Below are 17,993 nucleotides of genomic sequence, written 5' to 3'. Positions count from 1 at the left end.
CAGAATAAAAGTAAATTTCTGGGTTTGGGGTACAACCCAATGGTAGAGCATTTGCCTAGCATATACAAGGTCCTAGATTCAATCCCCAGCTCTGTTAAAAAAAAAAAAAAACACACAAAAAAATCACACACACACATACATTCCAATCAACCAATAAATAGTTGAACAACGATGGACACCAGTTTTTCCAAGTCACTATCAAAAATAAAACGAAAAACAATCAACAACAACAACAACAAAAGCACAAAAAACACTAGCTAACCACATGAAATATTTAGGAGAATTAAAATTTTATTCATCTTTTCTTTTTGTTTTTAATATCTAAGGAACTATTTTGCTGGAAGATTTTAGGTCCTAGTCCTTTACTTTCTATTTTTGAGATGACAGGTTTTGAGATAGTTGCAAAGAAAGGAATGCTTAGTATGTTTTATTGCTTTATATACATTATCCTCAAATTGCTGGAATTATAAAATTCAATTAATGAAAAATATTAGCCATATATATTTTTCATGATGTAATAAGAGCACCTAAAACTTACTGAGGTATTGTTATGTGTAAGTACGGGGTTAGGTATACTGTTCATAATTATGATATTATATGAAGAACATACCATATTTAGTTAAGTACTGTTAAAAACACACAAATTTGAAATGAACCAAAATGATTGCTAGTGTAATCACTGGATGCCTAAGCATTGTTTGTAACACAGTCTTCTGGATTATCTGATTCTATGAAGTGTATATGGCTTTGATAAATCATTGAGCTATATTCTGAGCTGATAAATTGTTCATTTTTAAAAAAATTTTTTTAAAGTTGTAGGTGTGGTGCTGAGGATCGAACCCAATGCCTCACGCATGCAAGGCAAGTGCTCTACTACTGAACTACAAACCCAGCCCAAATTGTTCATTATTAATAGCAATAGTTCTTCTCTACAGGCAATTTGAACAGTCAACTTTACCTAGTAGGACCCATGTTAATTAAAATAATTAATCTGAAATTTGGCTTTAACAGGCACCTCTTTTTTTAATGACAAAAAGGTTTTGACAAGACTCTGTGTTGCATCACCATCTGCCACATCCTGCTCTGATATTTATAAATACAGTTGTGCTATTGACATTTCTACAACTGCTCCAGGTGTAAGGCATTAGAACAGAGAATTCTCTTTGATCACTCCAGTGTCATTTCTTTTATACTCTAAGTAGTCTAGACTACTCCCACATTCCCACAGGTATGTCTCATAAAAAGTCTTTTAACCTCCAACTAGTTTCTCTAGGTGAAATAGATTGCAAAAGAGATGATCGGAAGTAATATTTTTTTAAATACAAACCATACAGATTAACCCTTTTCAAAAAGAAAGGTCTGTGAACAGAAAAACAAAATTAGCTTTTTTATTTAAATCATTTTAGCTTCCAAATAGTATAACTCAGAAATGCTAAATGGTTCGTGAAATAACTTTATAAGTTTTGATTCAATATGTTTATATTTTACTCAAATATAACTCCTTAAACTTATGTTCTACTTAATGATTTTAGAAATTCATCACACATAGGGTTTCGGAAAGTGTTAAATTAATTCTGAAAACTGGTTCATTGCATTATATTTTACATCAAAATAACAATTAAAAGCATCCCCCTGAGATGTAGACTGTATGAAAACACAAACACACTGGCACTTGGGCAGTTTTCTCATAATTTAATTAAAGAGAAAACAAAAACATGCTTAAATTTTTACTAGAAGTTAAATATAAATATGGATATCTAACAGGGAAAACAGAAAGAAATTGGAAGATTAAAATATCAAAGATTGGAACACAAGGTTAGGAATTACATGATAAAAATAAGAATCTGATATTTCAAAGAAACTAAGCTAAAATGTTTAATGTTTATGTGAAGAAAAATTCATACTCATTACTAAAGATTTTAAATATGTGATTAAGAAAGAAAATCTGTAATTAAGAATATAGAAAAATTTATTGGAATGAAGGCGATTTGCAAGAAACATGAACAAATTTAGGAGTTTCCAGGAATTTCTATTACAGAAAAGATAAAATTTTATTTTATCCAAAAATCTTTACTTAAATGAGAAAGAAAATTTTACTGTATTAGATGGCAGTTACTAAAAAAAAAAATGCTTATTTGCTATTTTTGAATAGTCATATAAATAATACAGCCTCAATTCTGTAAGAGGACAGGGAGAAAAAAATTATTGATTTTCATGACTATTTGTTTATATTATAGTTAACAAAGAAGACAGCCAAAATATTTGATCAGATTTCCAAAACAGAACACAAAAATGATACTTTAAAAATGAAAGTGAAATCAATTTTGCAAGAAGCTTAAAAACAATTGAGTCCATATAACTTAAAACAATATAGAAATACCTCATATAAGTTGGACATTGGGCTTTTGAAAAATTCACTATCACATAATAACAAATTTTCAAGAAACCAAAAGATATCTAAGCACCAAAGAAAACTGTTGTCTACAGAAAGCATAAAAGAAACAGGACATTTACTGAAATTGCATTTTAAATGATGAATAGTTAACTCTGACCATTTCCAATTCTTCCCAAATTGAAGACAACTAAAAGTGGTTGAAAAGCAATACTTAAAATCTCCAACATGTAAAGATGTCAAAATTAAAGTTGTCTAAGGATGAGAGAACTATCTTCAATAAGGAAAGCAAGATGAGGTTGTCACATAGAACACAGAGATTTTAATTCTGCTTCACTTAATTACCCAAAATGAAGACAAAGCAGAGTGTAATGGTGCACACCCCTGATCCCAGCAACTCAGAAGACTGAGGAAGAAGGATCACAAGTTCAAGACAACCTCAGCAACTTAGCAAGACCCTGTTTGGACTGAGGGATGCATTCAGTAGTAAAGTACCCCTGGGTGTTCAATCCCTAGTATTACCAAGATGGGATGCAGGTGGGGAATGAAGACCACATCTTCTTTTTTGACCTCTGGGCTCTAATGATTGGGAGTATACTGTAGTATAAAAGAGGGTAGTAAAGAAGTCATATTTTAAGTAACTGAAGTAGATCTGAGTTAAGAAAATGTATACCTTCAGCTTGTGGTGAAAATATTTCAAACAGTACAGAAAATTTTTATGAATACCCATACCAGACCCCCTCCAAAAAAATACATGATAATAGTATATAATAAATACCAAGGGAGCATATTTGTGGAGTAGACATCTTCAAAGAAATATCAAGGAAACAACCATCAAGCAAACCAACATGTATGTTCATTATGAGAAGAAATGAGAAAGAACAGAATAGTAAAAAATATTTTAAAATACTTGCAAATTTGATTGAAAAGAATCTACACAATCAAGAAAATCCATTATTTACTCACCTTTTGTTTAAAATTCTTATTTTTTAATATTTATTTTTAAAAATCAGATTATACTATACATCTTTATAGGATATTAACAATGAAATACTTCTTTTTAGCCAATAAAATAAGATACTTTTACCTGTGTTTCCTTTCCAATAGTAATTCTCCAAACTGACTAGAGCAATTAGATTATCCTTTGGTGTGTGGTAAACGATATAGTCAAAAGTAAGATCCACTTTGACTTGTATCTCTGATGTATCAAGCCCACATTCTTAGTCCATTGTAATGACATCAAACTAAATAATTTCTCAACAAAAGTATGTACTTAAGCAATACTGTACCTAACAGCAACAGTTAGGAATTCACATTTTAGGAAATTAGTTTTTAGTTTTACAAAAATATCTACTTTGTATCAAATGTTTGTTTTCCTATTCTGTTTATCAACCACATTATTGTATTTTTTTTTTTTAATGACAAAGGTAACTGAAGTGTAGTGTCAAAAACAAATTCCAAATAAGTTAAAGTTTTAGTAAAGGAACCAAGAAAGTTCTTTTCAGAGTCAAAACTTCTTATTTCTGAAATGTAACTTTATTCAAACACAACCTGATAATATATATTCATTTGTGTGGCATGCCTAAGCAAAATTAGGGTCCATTCCCTCTCCCCACCGATGCAGTACTAGAGATTGAATCCAGGGCCTTATGCATGCTAGGAAAGCACTCTACCACTGAGCCACATTCCCAGGCCCCAAGAGGTCACTATTTTCAATGATTATATTTTCAGAAGACTAAGTAACTGCTGACTGAGAAGTAATTGTCCAGGGATTTAGGACACAGGAATCTTTAAGGGAGGTTGTTATTTTACCTACCACAAACACATATTGGTATAATAATGAATAATCACAACCATGAACCAAAAATCATGGCTCCCAATCATCTGTTCTCAGAGGGAAAAAAAGAAGTTGGATAATTCATATACTATCAAATAAGTATTACTTTCACATTGAGCATAGTAACACTTATGTATAATCCAGTGTTCAAGAGGCTGAGGAAGGAGGATTGTATGTTTGAGACAAACATCAGCAATTCAGGAAAACCTTCAGCAACTTAGCCAGACCGTGTCTTAAAATAAAAATACAAATGTAGTGGGCATGTAGCTCATTGGAAAAGCATCCCAGGGTTCAATCCCCCACTACTCCCCCAACCAAAAAAAGGACTTGGGATATACTCAGTAAAGGACCTGTAGGTTCAATTCTCCATTAAAAAAAAAAAAAAAAAATTACTGTTGCTATCAAATCCCTACTTTAGGGGCTATCTTATTTCCTCAATTCTTATGTCTATTACTGCCCCCCCAGTCTTTTGTATCCTGAGGAGGGGTTTCCTAGGATATAGGACTTTGCTAAAATTGGGGAAATCCTGGCAAAGAGGGAGAGCTGGTCACCATTCCAACACCAGAGAGTAACAGAGGTGCATACATAGTCTGGGATACACCGGAAAACAGGCAGAAATCTATGAAGCAATGAAGAGAGGCCTCATAAGAAAACAGCCCTGTTCTTATACTTCCAGCATCCAGAACTGTGAGGAAATAAATTTCTGTTGTTTTATTTACCTGCTCTATGGTCTTTGGTCATCATGGCCATAGCAGATTAATAATAATATCTAAGAACAAAAAAGACAATCACCTTTTGTTCCCTATTTAACCTGGGCTCAAAAAGTGACTACTAACAGGATATTTTACAAAAACAATAAAAATTGATTGACAATACAAAGATGTCCTCCACAGTCTTCTTTATAAAAATGATCAAACATTAAGTTTTTATATGACTGAGGTTGTGGCTCAGTAGTAGAGCACTTGCCTAGCATATGTGAAGCACTGGGTTTGATCCTCAGCAACACATAAAAATAAATAAATAAATAAAGGTATTGTATCCCTCTACAACTAAAAGAAATTTTTTTAAAGATTCATTTTTAACAACCTAAAATATTATACTACACCTGAATTTGATTGTATAAGTTTAATACAAAAGAGTCATTTCAAAATAGAAATCAATCAACCAATCACCTTTATTTTATTTCTCAATTTTCCACTTTCCTGGTTCTTGAAGTTAATTAGAATTTAAAGGGAAAGCATTTATCAACAAATATCACAATTAATCCATCCATGAGAACTAAGTAGGATTCTGACCTAGCTTTCGAATTTCAGAGATAAGAACCAGAGGTATATAAAGATTTTTCATATCCTTCAAAGCTGGAAGTTTAAAAAGAACACAAATTCATTAACTCCACAGTAGCTTAGACCGCTAACTCAAAAGAGTATATATCTCAAAATGTGTTTATTCAATTACCTACTAGATGGTATGGGTGTAAGTATATAGATTCATATAATACATACACATAAACATATGAGCATATATGTATATACAAGATATACCCAGATATATACATTTCAACAGATACATAGACACATATACATCTACATGCATATATTTGTATCTATATATAAAGCAGAATTTTTGATATCTTGTAAAAATATTCTTTCTAAACACCATATAAAACGCAGAAGCCATAAAGTTTTGGGTTGTTTTTTCATATTTTTTATTGGTAAACTATAGTACGAAATGGTGGGATTTGTTACTGTATATTCATACATGCAAACAATATAACAATATAATTTGGTCAATATCATTCCTCAGTGTTTCCCCTTTCCCTCTACTATTCCCTCTTTCTGGTTCTTTTCCTCTGCTCTAGTGATCTCCCTTTGATTTTCCTAAGATTCCCCCTACCTTTCTTTTACTTTTTCCTCTTTAGCTTCCACATGAGAGGAAACATATGATGATTGACTTTCTGCGTATGGCTTATTTCACTTAATATAAGTTCCATATATTTTCCTGCAAATGATATAATTTCATTTTTCTTTATGGCTGAATTAAACTGCATTGTATATATAAACCACATTTTCTTTATTCATTCATCCACTGACAGACACCTACACAGTTCCATCCTCATGCCTCAATCTCCCAATGCTGGGTTTGTGGTATGTCCCATTACATCCAGCTTCAGAAGCCATAAAGTTTAATTACATTAAAAACACTGAGCCAAGTGTGGTAGTACATGTCTATAATCTCAGCACCTCAGGAGAATTGTGAGTTCAAAGCCAGCCTCAGAAAAAGCAAGGCACTAAGCAAGTCAGTGAGAACCTGTCTCTAAATAAAATACAAAATAGGGCTGAGGATGTGGCTCAGTGGCCTAGTGCCCCTGGTACCTCCTGCCCAAAACAAACAAACAAACATTGAAGGTTACATTAAGAAATCTGGCACAATAAAAAACATACGCAAAGTTAATCTACAAATAATAAACAAGGAATACTTTATTTGATAAAAATGAATGTTATCCACAAAGTATGAAGTATGTCTACAAATCATTAACATGTAAAAAATCATAAAATAAATAGCGAAGGGTTATAAATACCTAAGAAAAATGTAAATGAACAATAAACAATAAAAGATATTCAACTTTACCAATAACCCAAGAAATAGCAATTAAAATAATTTTTGCTTATTTGATGGCAATGACTATTAAATTCCTAATTCAGATGAATGAAACTATTCTACGGCAGTAAAATATAGACTGGAACAAATTTATGAGAAGTTCAGAATCATTTTGCATCTTTTCTTTAATTTTTAAAATAATTAACCAACCCAGGACTGGAGCTATAGCTCAGTGGTAGAGCATTTGCCTAGCACATGTGAGGCACTAGGTTTGATCCTCAGCACACATATAAAAAGATAGATAGATAAAAGAAATGAAGGTATTATGTTCATTTACAACTAAAAAAAATTTTTTAAAATAATAATACTAATTAACCAACCTGAGCCACTCTAATTGAATTCTGGGTAGAGCCACCAGCATGATATTCGACTTTGAATTTTTTTACCAGTTCATCAAACCTATGAGGAAAACACAATATGAAAAAAAAATGTTAGCATATTTCAATGTCACAATGCGAAATTTTCTGATTAAAGTACATTAAAATAAAATTAGTGAAATTATGAATTATATATTAAATAAATGAACTAAAGTCTCATATGGCAAACAAGCTAAATTTCCATATTTAAGAAATATTCCTATAAATATACAAGTACAAGAATTTAAATATATAGAGTACTGTAATTAACCATTACATGAAACAGAAAGTAAAAATAAAATTCATAAACTGCCAAACAAAATGAGTCAAAATCAGATTCCACTCTCAGAAATACTTATAAACATACAGAAATCTCTTTCCTCATTCCACATTACTATGAGAATTTTCTATAGAAACCGAAATTTCACTAATTAATGCAACCCCTGGAATCAGTGTAAGAGGCATAAAAATTAAAACCTTATACTTCAAGAGATGATGAAACATTTTGCTTCCTCTTCTATACATTTTACTAACGGTAAGAAAATTTGTGTGTGTGTGTGTGTGACAATTTGATTTTAAAAAATACACACACAAAATTAACCAAAGCATATCAGCATTGCAAAGTAAGGAAAGATGCCACAAACAGACTGCAAATTTGAAAAATAACATATTCTAGTACAAAAAAAAAAAAAAAACACAAAACCAAACCAAATACAATAAAATTGAGGAAGTACTGCTAGGAGACACAACAAAGCAAGACAAAATACTTTAAATAAACACTCTATTTAGAAAACTAGGGTGGTTGCCCAACTACTTCCACCTTACTCAGAGGAGTAAAATTTAAGCATATCAATGTCTTGGTAAAGACCTCCCTATTTTGACAAGTATATAAATTCCAAGACTACCAACCTCTTTGCTCTTCATTTTTCTCCCTCCTTCCCTCTTTCTTTTCTTTCCACAGTTTTTAAAAAATATATTCACACACCATACAATTCATCCACCTGAAGTGTGCACTCCAACATTACTACAGCCAACTTTATTTCTACTTATTTACTTGGTACCAGGGACTGAATCTAGGGGTGCTTAACTCGTGAGTCACATCCCATCCCTTTTTCATTTTGAGACAGGATCTTGCTACATTGCTTAGGGCCTAGCTAAGTTGCTAAGGTTGGCTTTGAAATTGCTATCCTCCTGCCTCAACCTCCCCAGCTGTTGGGATTATAGGCGTGCACCACTGCACCTGGTACCACAACCAACTTTAGAAAAAAACATAAAGCTTTTCTATATAAAAGCAAAACCAAACAAAAATTTAACTGTAATAAAAAGAGAATGTTTAAAAACAAAAAAGGTTATTTTACCAAGTTAAGTGCTCACACAAAAGAGAAATAAAAATATTAAGTCTCATATAAATGGACAAATGAACAATAAACAAAAGAAAAAAATGACACACTAATGTTGAAAACTAATGAACCCCTCTTGCTAGCAACTGAAGGCATACACATGTCTACACAACAAATTAGCTGAGTATATAAATTATAATACTCAGCACTCATGGATATCAAGAGCCAGAAAAGAAAATGTCTATTTCATATTACTGTAAAATTCTATTGGTTGGGAGACTCTACCTCATGAAAGTAATCCAAATCATAAAAGATACTATACAAAAGTATGCTAAAGTTGCTCGTCTTATCATAATATGTAATAAAGTAAGACCAAAAACAATATAAATGTAATATTATTGTTTACATGTTTCACTATTAAAGGAAAGAATTATAACATATTACAAATATATGAATAGTATAGAGTGAATGAATATACTAAAAATGTACTAAAGAAGCAAATAAAGATAAAGTCAAAATAACACAAAATGTAAACATCTGTAATTTATGAAAAGTAAAATATAATATAAGGCCCTTGTATTTACTGTTCAATGACATTATCAAAATGTAAAAATGTATTCAATGTGATTAGTATTTTTTCTTTAAAATTCACTGAAATTATAAGAAAGGATAGAATATTAACATGCATATAGCATTTTTATTATAAGCCTTTTCCCTTTTGTGCTTTCTATAATTCGATAATGCTTATATTCATATTTTAATGAAAATATTTTAACTACAGAGCACTTTTAAATAAAATTTAATGTTACTGAAAAATAATTCAGAATTTTTAAGGACTAAACTTAAATAAATAAATAAATAAATAAATAAAACCTTACCTTTCTAAATGAATTTTAATACTTATTATGACATTATATAAGAGAATTTAAATTCTAAGTAATGCTTTCCAATATCATATAAAATATCACCAAATACTTTATATACAAGCATTTCTGAACATTATAACAGCTATCTAAAGATCTGCTTTTCTTTTAAGAACAGTAGAAGGAAGTAGAGAAACTCTCAAGATAAATGACCAGTGACTAACTTGGTAGTCAAAGGTATAAACAATACTACTTTAGTATTAAATCTCTTGAGATACTGTACCATTTTAGAGTTATTTCATATACAAGAAAAGGTATCAAATGAAATGATCCAATGTGGAGATTTAAAATCTGCTTAACAAAGACAGCACTGACTTCTGGTAAAAAAGTAAGAAAAGTTTGCTCATGTTGAGGATGTAGCTCAATAGTACACAGCTTGATAAGCATACATTAGGTCCTGGGTTTAATCCTCAGCACTGTAAAAATAATAATATTGCTGGGTCATTGGTATGCTACTGGCAGCAGCAAAGACTTTGCTACTTGTAGAATACCTGGACAGTGATGAAATGACCAAAGTAAACACAGGCAACCTAATATAATCCATCACTTATAAGAAAGTCTTTTGGCACTGAAATCAAGGCATAAGTATTAACAGAAATAAATGCAGGGTGGTACATTAGAAAACATTCACTTTTTCAAAAGCAATAATTATTATACTAACTATAACACAGAAGATTAGAGGAAGGCGACTGAACAATTTAATGGAAGAAATATGATTTCACAGTGAAAAAAATGCAACTTGTTTTAGTCGTGATTAAAATACACTAGTCATACCACACAAGGTGGTACATGACTGTTAATCCCAGCAACTCAAGAGGCTGGGGCAAGAGGATCTCAAGTTCAAGGCCAGCCTCAGCAACTTAGCGAATCCCTAAGCAACTGAGATCCTGTCTCAAAAAAGAAAATGGACTGAAAATATAGCTCAGTGGTAAAGCACCCTGGGTTCAATCTCCAGTATTGCAAATAAATAAATTAATTAAATATACTGGTCATTTTGTAAGACTTTATAAAATTACAATACAGAACAAGCAGTAAAGGGTTTTCAAATTGTTTTAAGTTGGATAACACACACAAGCACAAAATAAAACAACATATTCACTGTGGAATGCATATTCAACTTAGAAAAGTTAGTACTCAAAAATGAAGAAATGTCTAGCACAGAAAAATAAAGAAAACCAGGAGGGTAAAAGTAAGAACAAAAAACATTTTGGGGGGAGATGTTAATATAACTATATAAATGCACTATAAATAAAGAAAAACACAAGATCCTTTACTCCATTGACTGGGATCCATGAATGAAAAAGTACATCTTACCTGTAATTTGAGGATTAAGTATGGTAGGTAGAATTTATAAAATTAAAAGAAATTAGGTTGAAATTGGGGGCATTTTGACTAATTATTATTTTTTATTTTTTTTATTTTGAGTAATTATTATTTGCTGGAAATTAATATAAAAATCCACTCACTAATATGCTTCATTTTTAACCCTAAATCACCAGAACAATGATGTTAGTTGTCTACACAAATGGCCAAGTCACATATTGTATTTTAAAAATACAAACTTTTTCTTTTCTGAAATTCCTTTAAAAACCACAAATGACAAAGTTAATATTTTTCACATTACAAAAAATTAATTCCGAGCAAATCTGACAAACTAAGCTCATCCTTTATATGTCGTAGTAAGACTAGTCACAATTTTTGGTATAAAACCATTGCTTCTAATTTGTGACTTAATTGATCAATTATTTCAAAAATTTCTATTATAGAAAGATTTTTATATTTGTTAAAAATATTAATTTCTAAAAGGGTATATTCATGCAGAACATAGAAACAACTCTGAAAACTCAATAAAATTTAATCTAAAAAAAGAATAGGTTAGAAGAGTAACTAAAATTTTACCAAAGAAAAAATACAGATGGCAAATAAGCATTTGGGGGAAGTGCAGGAGATCAAATCCTGGGCCATGGATATGGTAGTCTGTGGTCGTTCTGGTTACTGGTGTGGTCAATCGGTCACTTGGCTACCTCAGTTGCTGAGGGTAGAGACATGGAGTCAACACACAGACACCAGGGGCTGATGAGAAGCTGGCTGGTGAAAACTGCAGTTGACGTCCAGCAGTCTGTTTAAATTTGGAATGCATACAACAGTTATAGGGTTTGTGTGGGACATGCCCGTCAATCATACATAAGCAAGATAATATCCATAAGCCAATCATCTTATGCCTAATGTAACCGCACTATGAGGAAGCTCTAAATATTGCTGTCGTGGTGGAAAGCAGTCTGGAAGGGTCTTTGTCCTTAAGTGAGGGGGTCTTCTGAGTCAGGGGTTTCATGTGCTGAAGCTCCTGATTATCTGTTTCCTGGCCTGGTAGTCCGGCAACACTAACCACAAGTGCTGAGGATTGGTTTCACTAAAGGCTCACTAGAGCAGAGCAACCTTCCTGCAGGTGTTCCTGTCAGGCCTGAAGGAGCATAGATTTTTCAAGCACTTGGAGTTGCTCGTAGCTGCTAGCTGTAAACCAAAAGTTATTCCAACAGTAGTCAGGTGCTAGAGGATTGTGGTGGTTTAGGGATGAGGTATCCCCGAAAAGCTCATGTGTGAAGCAATGCTAGAATGTTTACAGGTGAAACAACTGGACTGTGAAAGACTTAACCTAATCAGTGCAAGAATCCACTTGAATGAACTGAGATGTAACTGTCTTCAGGCAGGTTGTGGCTGGAGGAGGTAGGTCACTGGGGGCGTGGCTTTGGGGTTTACATTTTGTCCCCAATGAATAGAACTCTGTTTCCTGGTGCCATGTCCTAAGCTCCTTTCCTCTACCACACTCTTCTTTCATGATGTTCTCCCTCAGCTGGGGCCCAGAGCAAATGACCTCTGAAACCAAAGCCCCAAATATTTTTTTGCATGCAAGTGTTTTTTGACAGGTCTTTTGGTCATAGTATGGAAAAGCTGACTAAAACTAAAAAAAAACAAAAACAAACAAACAAAAAAAAAAAAAACAAAAAAAAAACTGAGCTATGTCCCCAACCCTAAGTATAGATCTCATTATCATTAGTCATAAAAACAATCTAAATTAAAATTATAATGAGATACATCTGTTGAAAGGCTGTTTTAAAAGGTGACAACATTAAGTAGTGAAAATACTAAAATGCCAAGGATTAAAACCACTGAAATTCCCACACTTTGCTTATAGAAATGCAAAATAGTACAGCAGTTTGGAAATTTCTTAGAAAATTAAAATTTTACTTGCTAGATATATCTCAAGTACCCAAACATTAACAGCCTTATTATTTCCAAATACTTGAAACAAATCAAATATTCATCAAATGAACAAAATGCAAAAAAAAAAAAATCAAAAGAAGGAATGTTACTAAGCAGTAAGAAGAAATGAACTAATACTCTCCACAACATAGATGATGCTCAAAAGCACTATGCTATGTCAAAGAGGCCAGATATAAAAGGGTTACATACAATATGATTCCATTTTTCTGACACTCTGGATAGGACAAAACAACAGAGACAAAAATCAGCTGCCAGAGAGTAAGGTCAGGAAAGAAAAACTAATTATGAGGAACTATGAGTCTTAAGCGCAATGAAAATTTTCTATTTTAGTCGTGATTACACAACTAAATATTTGTCAAAACTCAAAGAATTTTATACATTAAAAGGGTGAATTTATTATAAATTATACCTTTAACTTACCTTAATAAGCTCGACACACAAACATGTTTGTGTGTGTGTATACACACACACACACACACACACACACATATACACATACATACACAAAAACATATACAGTTTGTGGGGTTGTGGCTCAGCAGTGGAGCACTCACCTAGCACATGCGAGACGTTGTGGCTTGATCCACAGCACCATATAAAAATTAATAAATAAAGTATTGTGTCCAAATACAACAAAAGGAAAAAACAAACATATACAAATACCTAAGGAACCAATCAAGGAAATTCCCAAAGACCAGTTCTACCTACCTATATATCCAGCCCTCCATCTGTATCTTGTATGTACATGTATACATAACTTTATATTCCTATCTATACAGAAGACATATACATGGGTATACAAAGACAAATGTGAAACACATTAAGAGCTCAAAATAATCTTATGAGACAAATAAAATTAATACCATTATCCCAATTTTCCAAATAAAACTACAAACTTAAGAGTTTTAATGACTTGTTCTCTAAACTTCTGATTCTGAAATAGTCTCAATGAAGGGCAAAAAGCCTCCTACAACAAACAGCTCCACATCTTTAACCATGATTTACCAATATACAACATTTTACAGATTTTATTCTCTATAGATATCATAGACCAATATGTAGTTTTTCAGAATAATTTTGTAGTAGGCTGTACGTCATGTACTTCTTTAAATTATAATATCTCAGTAGGAACTTCCTAAAATGTAGTTTGTACCTCTAAAATCATCTGAATGCATAAGGCTCATACAGAGAGTACCCAATTCCAATCCAGTGCTATTTCCTTCTCTCATTCCTTATCTTCCCACTGTGCATCTCCCTTCTTCCATAGTTAAATGTTCAGCTCTGAGGTCCAGGTCATAGCTCAATATCCCTTACTAAACAAGTTCCTAACTAGAATGAACTTGGGATTGTATTGTGGAAAGACGACCTGCCAGATGCTTCCCACTGTCCAAACCACATATCTGAAACTTGTGTTGATGTTTTCCTTTTCAGAAGTGGTACAGTTTGTTCTTGATCTACATTTTCAATACTTTACTCCTCTTTCTTAAAAGTTCATAAACCTCCCTACACCTAGGCTCTCTAAATGTTTAGACTTACAGAAACAATGAGATTACTGAAATAAGATGTTTGTTCCTCTTCTTTTAAGAATTTTAAATTATTAGTATGTTCTGTCTTCTAGCAATTCGAAGGATCAGGGCATATGTATATTTGGGTCCTTTGTATTGAAAAGAATGAGAGAATTCAGATTCATTACCCTCTAAGCTTTAAATGACTTTTGATAGATTCTTCACAACTAATAAGTAAGCTGTGAAGCAGACTCAGGAAGAAGATCCATCTAATAATGAGAGAAACATTAAAACTGTAAAAACTAAGAATATCTAGAAAAAATGTTGTGGCCAGAAATTAAATGAATTACTTTTTAATAAAAGTTACCTTAATTATTTTTAGGACACACCCAGAAAAATGCAACCTTAAAGGCTAGAAAAAATAAAAGAATGATAAGTAAGATAAAGGTATAAAAGAAATTGAAACCATAGAAAAAACAAAAAAGGCTTTTTTTGGGGGGAAGGGGGTGTGCTGGGGATTGAACCCAGTGACTTGTGCATGTGAGACAAGCACTCTACCAACTGAGCTATATCCCCAACCCCCAGTTTAATTTTTAATGTGTGATTTTTCCACTTAGCAGACAAGAAGGAAATGTTTCTTGGAAAAAAAAATGTCACATTAGGGCTAGGGTTGTGGCTCAGAGTTAGAGCACTCTCCTAGCATGCATGAGGCACTGGGTTTGATACTCAGCACCACATTAAAAAATAATAATGAAATAAAGATTGTGTCTGCCTAAAAAATTGTTTTTTTTCCCTCATGATCGCACCCTAAATGTAGCAACAATTATTCTTCTATGGAAAAAAATGTATTTTGGGAAAATATAAAAATTATGACCTGAAAAATGGGCAAAACTCAACATTTTATTATTCATTTCTAGCTAAAGAAACTGCTTTCCATTTTCACAGAAACTAAAGCCACTGTATTATCCCAAATTCAGGAAGAATAAGGGAAACTGAGAAAGACAGAAAGAGTGTTCATCATATCTGAATAAAAAAGACAAAGATTGTGCTAATATCACTACAGCATAGAAATAAACATCAACAATGTTAAACATTTCATGAAGATGGATATGAGGGATAAGACAAAATCTTTCAAATCCTGAAAATGTAACTTCCTCAAGAAAACATTCATAACTGCCAAGTGGGAATTTTTATGAAGTTCTTTCCTAGACATCTAAACAAATAATAAATTTAAAGCATAAGTAATTCTAAACAGGTTATATTTATTAAGACCAAATGCTAATAGAATAACATGGAAAAGGGGGTTCCAAAGGCAAAATTTAAGATTCAAAGCTCTGAAATCGTTGACCACAAATGTTTAGTGAGGTTGAAAAAACTTCACTTAAATGTCAGTTTGATAAAAGCCAAAAGAACATTTCCCACATCTGTTTATATTTAAGCATATTTTTAAAAGATGGAAAAAGTAAAAGTCATTCAAAACTAGGGTTAAGCGATTACTTCATAAGGATTGTAATTTAAAAGTATTTCACTAACCTCTAATTTTATTTTCTTTGATAAGAAAGTGGTTTTAAGCATGTGTTACTTAGATAAGCCCTTATTCAATTCTAAAATGTTTAAAAGTTTACTTAGTTCCATTTATAACTTTGAAGATGAATGAAGTTCTCTGTATGTGAGATAATCAAATATATTGTCAAAATGTACTTTGTATATAAGTATAGATTATTAAAATAAAATGGTGATTCCTAAATGATAGGTGCCTTAGATTTTTACTCATCATAAAAATACAACAGAATTCACTAAGCCAATTTATAATTCTCATTAAACAGTTAATTGTTTGACATTTAGTTTTAAACCATATAAGGAAAAACCAGATGAAAGGAAAAAAATAATATAAAATAGTAGTTCTCAAAATGACATTGTAGTCTTTTGGTAAAACCTAGAATGTTACCCACATGTCCACAGGCCATTCCAAAATACAAGTTATTCTCTCCTCCCACCCTTTACTGGTTTGCTTTATGTTACTTCTATCATAAAGTCTGTGGTTAAATGGGGCCTGAGTCTCTCTGAATATAGAAAAGTTAGAGAAACATATGTAACAGATATGGAAAGTAGCCACGCAATAACTAATCATTTCTCTCTACCAAACTTTAAAAAATATCACCCATTAGAAACAAACAAGTAAAATTCCTACCAAAATATAACATTAAACCTCTGATCCTCAGGAGCATATAGTGCATCACAGCCAACATTTTACTGACAACAACTAGAAAGTCCAAAAAACCATAATTCATATTGTTAAAAGACAAAGAGCTATGGACACAACAACAACAAAGTGGATAACTTTCCAGAGAAGTGAGAACTGTTCACAGGGTAGACCAGAACCAGCAGTTTTCTATCCTACCCGCCCACTTTTGCAGCCAGGGAAACAAAGTTAGATAGACAAAATTTTACATTTCCCAACCGCAAACACACAGCTAGTTTGTCCCATATCACAGCTGCTGAATTCTGAAACTGAATGGTAAGCTAAAGAAATTAGCCAAAATCACCTTAAAAAAACAGTTCTCCCAGTCTGGCAGTTGTTTACAAAATAAAAAACAGGCCAGAAAAAAGAGAAATCAAAAACAATGAAACTGCTAGGAGGAGTGGAGAATAAAAACTAAGGACCCATAGAAATTCTTGGTATTAGGGAAACCATATGTCTACACTGGTTAAATCTAGAAGTTGAAAATTCAGATTTTGTGTTTACTAGAAGACAGGGATGGGATAGAGGGAAAGGGAATTAAAAACAATAGGGACTTTAAAAGTTACATAAAACTAGGGGCTGGGGATGTGGCTCAAGCGGTAGCGCGCTCGCCTGGCATACGTGCGGCCCCGGTTCGATCCTCAGCACCACATACAAACAAAGATGTTGTGTCCGCCAATAACTAAAAAAATAAATATTAAAAAAAAAGTTACATAAAACTAAAGTGATAAAGGGGGACACTAAAGTTCTAGAACAAAACATTGGTTTCTCCCTTGAGAAGGCTTCCAAATTCTGAAGGTGCATGAAATAGAAGAATAAACAATTTATCTGGAAACCTCAAAGGGCAGTTTGGTGCCCATATTCTGGTAGACTACTTCAAAGATGATGGGAAAAAAATCTCACTGGTCTCATTTCGAAGTCCTAGAGGTTCAGGCTACAGAACAGAGGCAAACAGGGAAGACTAAACCATCAACAATGAAAAATCACCTTTGACCTAAGCTTAATCCTTCATATTATTAAGGGATCAACATTTCCCTCACTCTGTATCAGCTTTACAGACAAAAGGATGAACACTGGTGGATGATATAATCTGAAGGACCTATAGAAAAGTTTCTAGTAAACAATAAACAACTGAAAGTTCTATCAAGAAGTAAAAGAATTGTTGAGAGCCACAGCCAAGGGGCCGCCCCCAACAAACTTCCAGCTGCCAGCTGATCACCAGCTCACAGCTGCCCCAGCAAACGTCTAGCTGCCAACTGATTGGCTCCTCTGCGGTGATGCTCATTGGGTTGTTTCCCGGCCCTTTCAGACCACCGAGCTGCTCATTGGGGGAATTTTTTTGGCTCTGCCCACGTGACCCAGCCAATCGCCCTCAAGAGCAGGAGGAGTGGGGGAGGTTGAGAGGCTTGTGGGAAGCCTGTGGTGGCAGTTGGGCTCTGAGGGTTTTTCCTGAAGAGC

At 32.9% G+C, this 17,993-nt stretch overlaps 1 protein-coding gene across 2 annotated transcripts in view; it reads right to left on the bottom strand.

Annotated features, from left to right (window-relative positions):
- Positions 1-17,993, bottom strand: part of ADK (adenosine kinase) — a 459,464-nt gene that overhangs the window by 310,238 nt on the left and 131,233 nt on the right. For both annotated transcript variants that reach the window (XM_081268679.1, XM_081268680.1), the window contains one exon: positions 7,208-7,286. In XM_081268679.1, the coding sequence (XP_081124805.1) occupies positions 7,208-7,286 (79 nt within the window). The remainder of the gene's footprint in view (positions 1-7,207; positions 7,287-17,993) is intronic.

This window comes from Spermophilus citellus (genome assembly GCF_964194105.1).
Source record: "Spermophilus citellus genome assembly, chromosome: 15".
Classification (NCBI taxonomy): domain Eukaryota; kingdom Metazoa; phylum Chordata; class Mammalia; order Rodentia; family Sciuridae; genus Spermophilus; species Spermophilus citellus.
This window is presented reverse-complemented; position numbering and strand designations above follow the sequence as displayed.